General features: G+C 42.0%; 2 protein-coding genes across 2 annotated transcripts in view; one reads left to right on the plus strand and one right to left on the minus strand.

The window, feature by feature from the left end:
- Window positions 1-12,776, plus strand: part of LOC145439855 (uncharacterized) — a 366,083-nt gene that overhangs the window by 257,327 nt on the left and 95,980 nt on the right. The window lies entirely within an intron of this gene.
- Window positions 4,082-5,163, minus strand: LOC145438853 (uncharacterized). Its single transcript, XM_080316214.1, has 2 exons — window positions 4,424-5,163; window positions 4,082-4,323 (listed from the first exon to the last, which is right to left on the minus strand). The coding sequence occupies exons 1-2, from the start codon at window positions 5,097-5,099 to the stop codon at window positions 4,250-4,252; spliced, it is 750 nt and encodes a 249-aa protein (XP_080172340.1). The 5' UTR covers window positions 5,100-5,163; the 3' UTR covers window positions 4,082-4,249.

Genomic DNA, 12,776 nt, shown 5'->3' on the forward strand with positions numbered 1-12,776 from the left:
TTTTCGTAATCAATACTGCAGCAGCCATCCATTGATACCCCCTTTTTCGAATTTTGCGCTCGTCATGCCGGTCAAAATGGCCAAATCGCAAGTATGACGTAACTCAAATGCAGTGAGCCGTTCATTCTCGATGTGACCACACCCACACCATATAAGACATTATGATAATACAAAAGGACAGGTTAACTGAACAAACATCGCCTAAACACGCTACAGTTTCGGAATATATAACGTCGTAATTGAATATAAAAACAGTTATCTCGATGTAATCAGACGTTGAGGTTGGGCACTTTGAACGCGTGACCTAGATTCTCACCAGTTATGTGGACATGTCAACAAATGACAGGGATAACTTTTATTCTTCCGAACTACGCAGCTGATGGTGCATTTGGAAAATCATTACTATAGTTCACCGATCTAATAATTATACAGTTAGAAATGTTATGAATCATACAGTGATAGCACTGAACCGCTATGCTGAAAGCATAGGTTAAATAAATTCAGTTTCAATCAGTTTCCATTTTTGGATGATTCCGTTTCCGATCGATGGACACTGGCATACAGTTGATAGAAACGATACAAAGTAAGAATTATTAGGAACAATGAACGAAACTTTCAAACGTGTAAAATATATGGTAACCATGTAATACTAAAAATTGTACGAAGTTGGTCAATACTGAGCAACCCTAATGTACGTCTACTTTTATTAAAGGAAAACGCCCAATCATTTCTGTGCGTTGACGTTTCGCATTAAGTGTCTCGAATACTCAAACCTGCTTCGTATATAGTTGATGCTGCTGGCTTGCTTCGACTGTCAAAATATTGCCTTGCGATGAATACACGGATGCGCTCATTAAGCATGCTTGTATAGTCACAATAATGACCAGTGGTCGCACAAAATTGCATTATGTGAATATTATGAAAATAAGAAACTCGTGCTGTGGACGAAAATAATTGGAAAATGACTCATACTGAAGTGCGAATGAGTTATCAAAGTTTTTGCTTTGTTTAATAAAATGAATATAAAGTTACTCGATTCGATGAATATCGACACCCACATATTCGACGCTCTGTCAACAGACATATCAGGCGTAATCGCAAACTCCACAAGTCTGATTGTTGGTGTGAAGTCTTTCCACGGCTCGGAAGATACATCGACGGTGATGAGATAGCGTAGTGATCTAATCCAGTAGTTCTCAACCGCCGGTCCGCGGACCGGTGCCGGTCCGCCAGGTATATTACAATTCTATACCTTGAATTCAAGATGCAATGTTGAAGGCTTGTCCAGTGATAAAATTAATAAAAGAACAAATTTTAAACTGATTCAGAACTTCGTGAGGTAACAGTAGGGCTGGACACATGTTCGAATTAACGTAAAGTTCAAGACGTGTCATTTGACGACATGCAAGCGACAAGTATAGTACAGGTATGAGCTGACTCATCGCTAAACAGCGCAGTTTGCGCGATCATTCGTTTTTGATTCTTTCATTCTATGCAGGACCGTAACCGGGGCAACCCAAACCGTCCAATTGGAGGTGGTCCGAGCTTGAAAACAGCTCAAAATTATTATGCAAATGAACATAAATCATAGCGTATTTTATTGAAACTTTTACCAACATTTTTCCAACCAAATGTAGCCTATTGCTAATTAGGTGCCCTTCTCCACGAAATACGCATGATTTATAAAAATAGGCATTTCGGCGTCAGCCATCAACGCGCCACGCCGTACCAACACATAATAAAGTTCAGGCTAACATTGGACTCCGAAAGGTGTGCCAAAAATTCGGCAGCTCGAAAACCGATTCAGTCATGAATGATCGAAAATTTTCGCTATTGACGCGATTAAGCTACATAAACTCTCTGCTTACAGTGAGTAGCATGAATGTGATTACAAGTAGGCTACACGTGATAACATCTGCCAACGGTTGGGTCTGGGGGTGAAGCCCCTGGAAGTTCGGCTCATCGCTCTGTGGGGGCCCCAAACCAACGTTTTTGGGGAGGGCTGACGAAGTGCTTTTTCGGCACGGATTGGCAGATAGCCGGTATAGTAGTAGTAGTGGTTAGACTCCGAAACGCTTCTTCTCTCGACATTGTCAAAGACTAGAATATTATTCGAGTTGCCGTTGTCGGTTAAACCCACGGCCTTCGGCGCAAAAGACTGTAAACGACTCTCGGCGGCAGCACGTTTATCTGGACGAGACAATTTTACTTCAACTCAGCAAATTGACTACCATAAAATCACAAGGATGCTATCATGAAGATAATTAATTACGATCAAAACCCTTTAAATATCACTCTCTAGCACCATATAATTGCAAAAAACTGTTGCATACATTACATTTGGCCTCGTTTCAATTTTGTAATTTCACCGGTCCGCAAAGACATTTTTTGAAACTTTACCGGTCCGCGAGGTGAAAAAGGTTGAGAACCACTGATCTAATCCACAGCAGCGACACCAATGGATTCGGGTTCGAGCGTGGTCGAGTCCGGAATTCCTACTTAAGTGGTAAAGGATTATCTATAGGGCCCTTCTCGCCAGTTCGGCCGTGCGTAAGCGTTGTTCTTTCGAAGCCTAGAAGAGGGCCGTGCTAGAAGTCCATAACTACGTAATGAAAATGAAGGAACTTTGCATAATGTAAATGACAATAGTAGTCGACAAACACCATGAATACCACATACAACGACAACAACAAGATATCTTGACCATGATCAACAACACTATGTTTAATTGAATGTGCGCAATTTCGATAAATGATGACTAAATGAACGCAATTGAGAATCAAGTTACGAATTAGCTGTGATGCTAACATGCAAAATTGTAAATATCCCGCACAATGTTGAGCATCTCTTTGCCCGTTTCTCTAATTGCACCTCGACAATGCATTGAGGTTTCAAAATAGTATAGCTATGATGAAGTCAGATGATTCCAAGCTCATACAAAGTCACTTTCAAGCGCGATAAATTTAGGATCCTGTTCTGATTCGGATCTAGCAGTCGACGAAAGTTTGAGTCCGTATATGATCTTGTTTGAAAAATACTTGCCGGATTCCTGTCCGGTTAGAATCCAACATCCTGATCCTGCATATCTCAACTTTACCCCAGCGATTCGCTAAACGTCGCCACGCTTCATCGCACGAACGGTTGCTGTTTGGCTGGTCTATCATATCTTCAGCGCCCGAAAAGCGGACATTATTATTGTCCGGAAGCAAAATGTAAAGAACGAACTTAACTCAACATGCGCTATTGTGACACCACGGACTTGAGAAAACGACAAGCGGCACTTTAACTACGGTCTGTTAAGTTCGAACTTTCTCCAGAAAATTGCCTCAAATCCTCACTAGTAAAACAGGCTCAGATATCACCCAGAACAAAATTTGCAATAACAAAAAAGAATGCATAGGGCTGGTAGGGAAAGATGTTCGAAAAAATTTCCAAACCAGGATTTCAGCATGTTTCAATTACAGAATTTTTCGAAAATAAATATGTTCAGTCAATTTTACGTCATTTTTTCAGCCTGTCGCCGGTTCAGACGAGCAGATACACTGTGTGTCTGCCACTTCACCGGCTATCAAACTAGGCTTTTGGTTACGTAATAATTATAGTGTGGAAATATTGATTCAATACAGCTGGTAAGAAACAAATTATCGTTAAAGCTACGTTAAGTGGTATGTCGTAAACTGTCAAACAAATTTTATAATTGCGTCGCAACTACAGAAGTTAGAGAGACAATGCCCTTGAATTACTATTAGGGTGATCTGAATTATTCCATGTCAAAAAATTTACCAAATAATCACAATTTTCATATGCACTCATCTGAATTTTCATTCCCTCCATTCGCCCTACTTTCGTCATTCGCGCTGCTAATTTTTTCATTCGTACAAGTGCGTACCGAGTTCTACGGAAAGGGCGTTCGTAGCACGAAGTCAAGGATTATCACGAACAAGAATGGTGCCAAGGTGTCACCATGAAGCACGCCAGCCGAAGTGGTAAAATCTCCGCTTGGACCTTCATATGTTCGGACTCGCGCTTGTGTGTCAATGTTGAGGGCCATAATGGCGTTCCCTATCACCTGAGGAATTCCATAGAATCTGAGGATCTTCGCCACGGCTGGGCGCGAGACCGAGTCGATGGCTTCTGCAAAGTCAACAAAGACAGCCACAACATTCTTTCTGTGTGAGCGGCAGGTGTCAATGATTGTGCGCGGTGCCAGGATATGCTCCGTTGTACCGCGGAATGGTCGAAATCCATTCTAGACATTCAGAAGCTTGGTAGATACTTGCTCACGTATGCGAAGGAGCAGTACTCGGTCGAACAGCTTGGCCGCTGTATGCATGAGGGAGATGCCTCTGTAATTCGCTGGGTCACTCGCAGCGCTGTTCTTGTATATTGGCACGATTTCGCTCTCGAGCCACTCGGGCGGCACCGGGCCGCCTTCGAGGACACCGTTCATGACGTCGAGGAGCAAAGGTGCAACGCCCGAGGTACGCAGCCGTCGGGATGCCGTCCGTACCGGTGGCCTTGAATTGTGGTACATCACGCATGGCTATCCCGAGCTCAGCTAGCGTGATCAGGTTTGTATTGATCGCGAGGGGAATTGCTGCTAATGAAGGCGGTGCAACGAGCACATCGATGTCCGGTGCAGGTGTAGATAAGAGGGTCTCGAAGTGTGATGCGAGGTCTAGCGTACAGGCCTTCACGCGGGTCCTCTTGAAGCCCACTAGTTTAGCGATGACTTTCCAGGCTGCTCTTGACCGACCTGCTTCCAACTCGTTTTCCACGGAAAGAGCAATAGCTTCGGCTCGTTCCCTGCGAACAGCGTTGTAAACGTTAATTAGGTGTAGAGCGGCCTCGTTAGCATCGCTAAGTGCGTCCAGTGTTCCAGAGGTGTACGCGGCACGTCTGAGAGTCTTGAGGTTCTGGCGTGCACTGAGCACCGCCGGGTCGGAGTCCCAGGCTAAACTTGGCCGTGGCGTGCTATGTGCCTCACCGAGCGTTTCACGGGCTGCATTCTTGACTGCTGTCACAAGTGGCGCAAAGGCGGTCGGTATAGTATTTTGGATCTCGAGGGCGTCGAGTGTGTGCATGGTAAAGTCTTTCATCTTATTTGCGTCCTTGAGATCAAGCCAATTTGGTAGGGGCTCTTTCGGTGTACGCTTCGGGACGAACGGGTTATGTCGCAACATTGTTATGTCGCGCTGCGGGTAGGTGGAGATAATACCTTCTAGTTGGTCGTAGAAGGTGAGCGTATCAGCTGGAAAGGCAGTGGTGTTCGGAGATGTAGGTCCATACGCACACACGAGGTGCAGTTTGCGGCGACGGAGTTGAATGCTAGCTCTGATAATTCGGCTGTTCATAACGCTAATCTTTGCGTCATCGTGGAAACGCCGGAACATGATTAGACCGACGCCTCCAACTCCGCCTTGGTTGGCAGGTGACTGAAACATGATAATGCCTGCACCTGGGTCTCTTTCGCGGAATGGTTCGGTGAAGTGCTGGCGATGTTCCTGGATTGCCAACACATCAGGCTTGAGGTCAGTCACAGGCAGAGGTGGTCAGTAACGAAGTACTTCTACTTTTTCGAAGTACTCAAGTAGTTTTCCTCTACTTCTGGTACTTACTCAAGTAGATCTGATTTTCGCTACTTCTACTTCTACTTCATAATATTTTGTGATCTACTTGCTTACTTTTCGCTATTTTCAGTTTGTCAAGTAGAATTAGTTCAATTCTCCAATCAGGAAGATAGCCTGAGGACTTCCGGGCTGTTTTCACGGAGTATTAACATTTAATTTTCATAAAAGTTGAGTAGAGCCCAGAATTTTCATCGCGCTTCGCGCGCAATGGATACGGAGTAACAACTAGGGTTTCACGAAAGTATCGGTGAATGTAATTTAGGTAGCGGGTTGACGTGGTTCCGTTCACACCACATTGTCGCCCTTCGCCCTTATGAAATATTTCATTACAGTATATATGGCAATCTGACATATCATATCGTAATCTAGCATGTCCATGGCGTGTCCTAATCTGGAAAAGTGAGCTCTGACTTATCTTTTAGTTTTAGAGCTGTTTTAGCATACCACCTTTGAAACTTTCTAGACTAAAGACATGAAATACATGTTCTGCTTTTAGAAGTAGTATTTATATTGCACTATCAATTCCCAGTATCATATACGTTGAGTTCTATTTAATATCAGTTCTTTTGTCTGGATAACATACATGTTGAAGTATAAAAGAAAGTGTCGAATGCCTTTATTTTCCGGAAATAAAGCTACACAATAAGGCAATTTTACGGTCCACCATATTTTTATTACCGTATATACCAGAGGTCTCAAACACGCGGCCCGCGGGCTGCATGCGGCCCGCGAGAGCATTTTGTGCGGCCCGCGACGACATTTTGTAATTTCAAGTCTCCAACAATATACTCAAGTGCGATATATCTTAGATTGACATAAGAACTTACATTTCACCCTAAAACTACTATGAGAATCACTGACATCTCAATAAACTTCTCTATCATATCACTTTTAAATGCTACCATGAGATTGAAGATCAGCTATCACGTCCCATTTCTAGTTCATGACGATAAAACATGAGCCGTTGATGATTCGTGACTGAAAATTGTGATTGGTTTGGTGCGACCTTCTCGTAAAAATACTCGAATTCGGATTGACTGGGTAATTAAATAAATATGACTCGAGTTGAGTTTGGTCAAACGTTAAAATCAGAAAAGGACTTGCGACTCGGAACGGTGACTTGTTAATCCTACGGACGCAACAATCTATGAAACTGTAATGGGAATAGTAATATATCAAAAGGTCGTAGCTTGCGTTGCGTAGGGTATATAGCAGGGGTCGCCAAGTCAAAATGGGTCGCGGGCCACTTTTCAAATTTCGTAGCGGCCGCGGGTCGCAAGTATTCAATACCGATATAAACTACGAAACAACGTTTTAAAACTCAACGTCAGTACAACACCGTGCTACCTAACATAGACAATGGGCATAGTGACCACAGAAGAAGTAATATTTTATTAAAGGAATACAAATGGAACAAAAATCATTATCATCAAGTTCATTTTATTTTGAGCTCTGAGCTGTGCACGATACCTGGAAACGCTTTTCAGCGACCAAGTAATCAATATTGGGGCTAGCGAGATGCGTTACTAGCTGAAAGATCATCTCTACGTTAAGCTTGACCTTGCGGGGAAGGCCTAAGCCAGTGGTTCCTAAACTTTTTTATACACGCCTCCTTTATAATACTGAGAAGTCTCGCTGCCCCCTTACCGTCATATCTCCAGATGCAACTACGATGCTAGCAATCTCAACGGATAGTTTCATGGCATGGAAGGTTATGATTGTTAATTGATGAGAGAATTCTATTATATGAATTCCGGACTATATATTTGAATTTGATGTAAATCGCGCGAAGCGCGAAAAAAAATTTCAGTTGACCACAGCTACGCGCACCCTTCAGATGATTTCACACCCCACAAGAGGGGCGCACCCCCCAGTTTGAGAACCACTATCCTATGCCGTTTTCCAAACGTTTCGGTCTTGGCAGTGTCTGGGCCATTGCACGTCAAGGCAATAGGCCCAGCTCATTCATATCAGTCGGTTATTCTCCCTCGATGGAATGCTGTTGACATCGCCAAAGCCAAAGCTGGTGACGAATAATGATGTTGGACACCGGAGAATAGCCGTATTCTGAAACAGCAACAACAGTGGGTCGAAACTGTAGTCAATTTCAGCATTTCAAAATGGTTTTCTTAGCCTTCTTCCGAAATTTCAAATCAAGTCGCGGACCGCGTGTCGGTGACCCTGGTATATAGCTATCTAATCAGGTCAATATGGCAACCATGGACATTCTATGACCCCCGTGACGAATAGTTGGTTACATGCTGGGTGTTGTTTGTTCTCTTTATCGTTGTTATCATCGGCGGCGAGTAGGGTTGTATTACGCTCTACAGCTGTAACACCAAAGAATTATTCGCCGATTGGACATTTCTATTCCTTGGGTTCTTAACCAGGGTTCGTGGACCTTATCGGGGTACGAAGCACCACATCCGGGTTTGCGAGATGAATTGTGGAATTGGCCTATATGCATTGGTGGAATATGTTCTTCGCCAATTTAATTCAACTGGAAAAGAGTCTTCGCGCTACGCGCGATTTTATTTGAATGGGCTTTCAGATTTTAATATAGGTACAAACAGAAATTGTGTTGAAAATAGACGGGGGCTAATTGAAATTTCATTGGAAGCACAAAGGGGTACGATCGCCAAAAATATTAAGAAGCAATGCTACTGCTATGGCTCAATAATGATTATATTTAAGATGTTATTGATATGTTCCAATAATAATCGAAGGCAAAATCTAACGCTGATTTAATTTGACGTTGGCAATGACAATAACAATAGCATATACTTATCATGACTTTATCAGAACCAGGATTAGGCTATACCGCTCATAAGCTCCGATATCTGATCAATCTTCATTATATTTTAAAATATTCTACATAAAATTGTGACACGTCAAAGGTACACTAACTGCAATATTATAACTAGGGCTGGGCACAATGATTCGAGTACTCGCATCTGAATCGAGTAATAATTTTAATGATTCGAGCCGAGTAGTAAAAGACGATATTTTCTAGTATTGAAATTACAAGCTCCTCGCTACTGAAAGTTAATTTATCAACGAGAATTGTACTTTTGATGTTAGTCTCCAAATTGGAAGGCTTCAAACACTGATTGACTGCATTGAAGCATACGAAACATAGTTTAAAGCTACAAAGCTTACGTTAAATAACACATTTTCGAAGTCATATTCATCCCATAACCTTGTCACGAAGTGCAATGAAATCGGTACGGTCGAAAAAATATCAAAGCATCATTAATGGGATGGATAACAGGCATTATACTCTTTGCTGTGGCATAAAAGGTACATATTTGAACTTTGAAATATTACATTCTGTAATGACGTCATAATGTGTCATACTCGAATTCTCGACTCGACTCCAAGCATAATACGTGATTCAGAATCGAATCAGTCAGGTACTCGATGTTGCCCAGCCCTAATTATAACCCGACAGTTTTGCGATGCCATGATGCAACCTCTCGTATGATGTCTATAACTCATTAATTAAGAAAATTATGCCCGGCACAAAAACAATTTTATTCAAATATTTGAAAATGTGATTTTTTACGTGTCAAGCGTGAATAAAGCAATCGTAAATCGCATACGATGTTTGTGGAATGTCTGTCTGCAGGGTCCCGTCAAATAAGGCCTACTTGCAAATTATACATTGAATATCCCTATTATTGATGCTGCGGCCCGCGGCGTCATTAAAAACTAGAAAATGGCCCGCGAGCACATTTGAGTTTGAGACCTCTTGTTTATACTAATCGCGCCAAGTGTTTACACCGTATCCTATACAACTTCTCCGTATTGATCTTCGACTAAACTACGGGTCTTATAATTTGGCGGAGGACGCCATACCATGTTATTTTCTAAAACGTGCTGTTCGATAAAACAGAGGATTAGTATCGCATTTCCATATCAATACTATTATTTTGATTCCATGATCGAGCTCGGCACCTTTCGCATAGTTCAATTTGCACCTTTTGACAATCCATGTGAACGAATTAGGATCGTTTTCACAATTACTTACTTACTTGAGTAGATTTAAAGTCGGTCAATTCTACTTCTACTTCAAGTAGTTTTAGGTTGCTTATGGAAAAAGTACTTCTACTTGTACTTGAGTAGATTTTTTTCGTCGCTACTTCTACTTCTACTTGAGTAGTTTTCTTGACTACTTTGACCACCTCTGGTCACAAGTGCGGCAGCTTCTTCCTGGCGCCACGCAGAGTTCTAGTGTTCAGAGTTCGAATTTTAACTGTTGCTTTTAGGCTAATCCTCAGGGATCTTGTTTGAGGCTTCGGGTCCCCGGCGCTGCCGCCAGATCCCCGTTTTTCTGTGGATATTGCACCCCTCGGCGAGTACGCAGTAACTTAAGGCAGTAAATTCTTCGTCGTGCTACTTGGTGTACGACTTGGTGTACGACTTGGTGTACTTGGCGACTTGGTGTACTGCTGTACGTGACCATTGCAGGCAATCAGCTACAGCGGAGCGAGAGATACACGTCTACACTCGGCGACTGACTAGACTAGACTGCACTAGACTGCACTCCTCCGCTACGCACTCGGCATCCACCATCCGGAGCACATATCCACCAATGCTCTGCGCAAACTTACAAAAACGGTCACATGCCGTTTGCTGGCTGGTGAACGACGCTTCCGCCTAAACGGTCATCTAGTGCGACATCAAGACGATCAACTAGCCGCCGCCATCATCAACCAAATTCCGACGGAGCCATGGCGCAGAGGTGGCTGGAATAGAACCACGTGGCGCTCGACAATAGAGACCGACCTAGCACAACGCGGGCTTTCGCTCGAAGACGCCCACGACCACCCACGCTGGAGGCGCTTAACAAGGGCCCAAAACGGATTATCTTGATGTTCTTTTGTTTCCTGTTTTCTTTTGCCCTTTTATTTAATTATTTAATTGAATATCGATATACACATATAAGTGCGTACCACCCCGCAGGTTGAAAAGCAGTGCTAGTGTAGTACTACATTATTATGATTGTTGAGAGAATGAAGGAAAGAAGAAAGTCAATTTTACGTCATTTGCTCTATTATCGCAGGCTCACACATGTTGGTTATGTGTATGTCTGCCATTTCACAAGCTTAAAAATCAAACTTCAAATTACATAATAATTATAGCGCGCAAATAAGTCACTCTGGCTCGTGAGAGACCAACTATTGTAAAATCTACTATTAGCTTCAATTCATATGCCCAAAATGTTTTTACAAATGCGTCGAAACGACAAAAGTTAGGATGTCTGTGTACCTACTATCCTACAGGTTTATTCGAAGTATTCCACGTCAGAAAAATTGACATAGGCCTACTATGCACAGTTTTCATCCACAATAATACGCACCACGCTTGTCATCCGCACTGCAATATTTCTCATTCTCGCAAGTGCGTATCTTCCTATACAGGATGAGAAGCACTGCTCTAAATCTCTTCACCAAGACGAAAAAAAGCATGTCAGGGTGGATTCATATTGGACCCCGATATCCACGCCTTATAAAAAATCGAAACATATCATATTTGGCTTAAAAAATAAATAGCACACGATATATAGTCTATGTAACGGTTGAGCTGCGAAATAACGGTGTATTGATTTAAACGTGCAACCACACAAATTTGTTGTATTGATGGTTGTCTGTAGCATGATTTTTGTGAGCATGCCAAATTAACATATGCTAAGATTTCTTACCTCATCTTTGTCACAACAAGCTTGGACACCTCCCACCAGTAGGACTCCTTGGGACAGTGGTTTTCAGCCGGCGATACGCATCAGGCATGGTGGAATCTCATTGATGTAATTATTAATTTGGTGTAGATGACCAAACTGAAAGATAGGACCCTTTGTTCCTATATTATCCAATGGGCCAGTTGTTATCACAGTTATTGTTTTACACACTGCCCATTATTTTGCATATCCTCGTAATTTTCTTTTACGTGTGAGCCATGAAATAATACGTTTGCTCACTCCCTATTAGGGTCTGATTTTACTGGTGCTGTGGTGTAGTAGCAGGGAGTGTACTTCAGTTCCAGGCCCGTGAAAACACAACCTCGTACAGTTAGACGAGATAGCATGGTGGTATGATCGTCAGCTGCATACCAATAGGCAGGGCATGGTATGGTATGGTATGGTATGGGAGTATGATATGGTATGGAACGGAACGAAATTTCGGTATGGAATAAAGAATAGTGCAAGTATGGTTTGGGATTGAATTTTTTTAAAGTATGGTATGGCATGTTTTTTCCATACTTCCATACTTTTTCCATACTTTGGCAGTTTTGCCAGAATCATGAGAATGATTCTACTTTCGAATTGTCAAATTGATTGCGTACCTCAGAAAATCGCTCACTGTCTATGTTCATTGTTCATACCTCAAATTGCGATTAATCACTCACCCACCCCGGTCGACATCTTTTTGAAGACAACAAAGTAGCGTTAAGAGCATATGAAGGAAAATAATATTAATAATGAATATTCAAATCAAATCAAATCTAAATATCATAAAACGAACGATATTCAATCGCTGTTGCGTTACCACTAGCATTTCGCATATCGTAACTTTAACTCCGTGAACTACCAAGGAAGTTTTGAAATCGTAGATTCTGTGAATGTGAAAGTTACATGAATATTTATATTTTTATTTGTTGAACCTTGAAATAATTTTCTGCGCTTTGGTAAGATGATCATCACGCAATATCTATTTGACATAACCATCATCGTAATTCAATAATATGTAGACTGTCTCGGAGCAAGGTTACGATATGCCTGCCTCCAATACGCATTAAACCTCATGAAATTTGGTTATCTCTGATAAAAGAATAGACACCCTGATCTTGGCTTATGAATCTAATATGTGGTCCACAGATTGGCGGTAAAATGGACATTTGATCCGCTGTACCAGAATGATTGTAGTGATGTAAATTCATATTCTAAGATATATTCTAATGCAGTGGTTTCGAACCGGTGGGTAATTTAGTGGTTTCTGGTCAGGTATGGACTCACTCGTAAAACATCACATTATTACCCTCGTTTATTAAACGTCTGTATAAAATGGTGATCGTATCTCTAATATTTAGGCCTATCAGCTCATTTGCAATTCAGCAATTCGTATTATCGGTGACCCTGATTACCGA

Source organism: Botryllus schlosseri, chromosome 5 (genome assembly GCF_051294905.1).
Source record: "Botryllus schlosseri isolate E-star chromosome 5, Bs_hap1, whole genome shotgun sequence".
In the NCBI taxonomy this organism is placed as follows: Eukaryota; Metazoa; Chordata; class Ascidiacea; order Stolidobranchia; family Styelidae; genus Botryllus; species Botryllus schlosseri.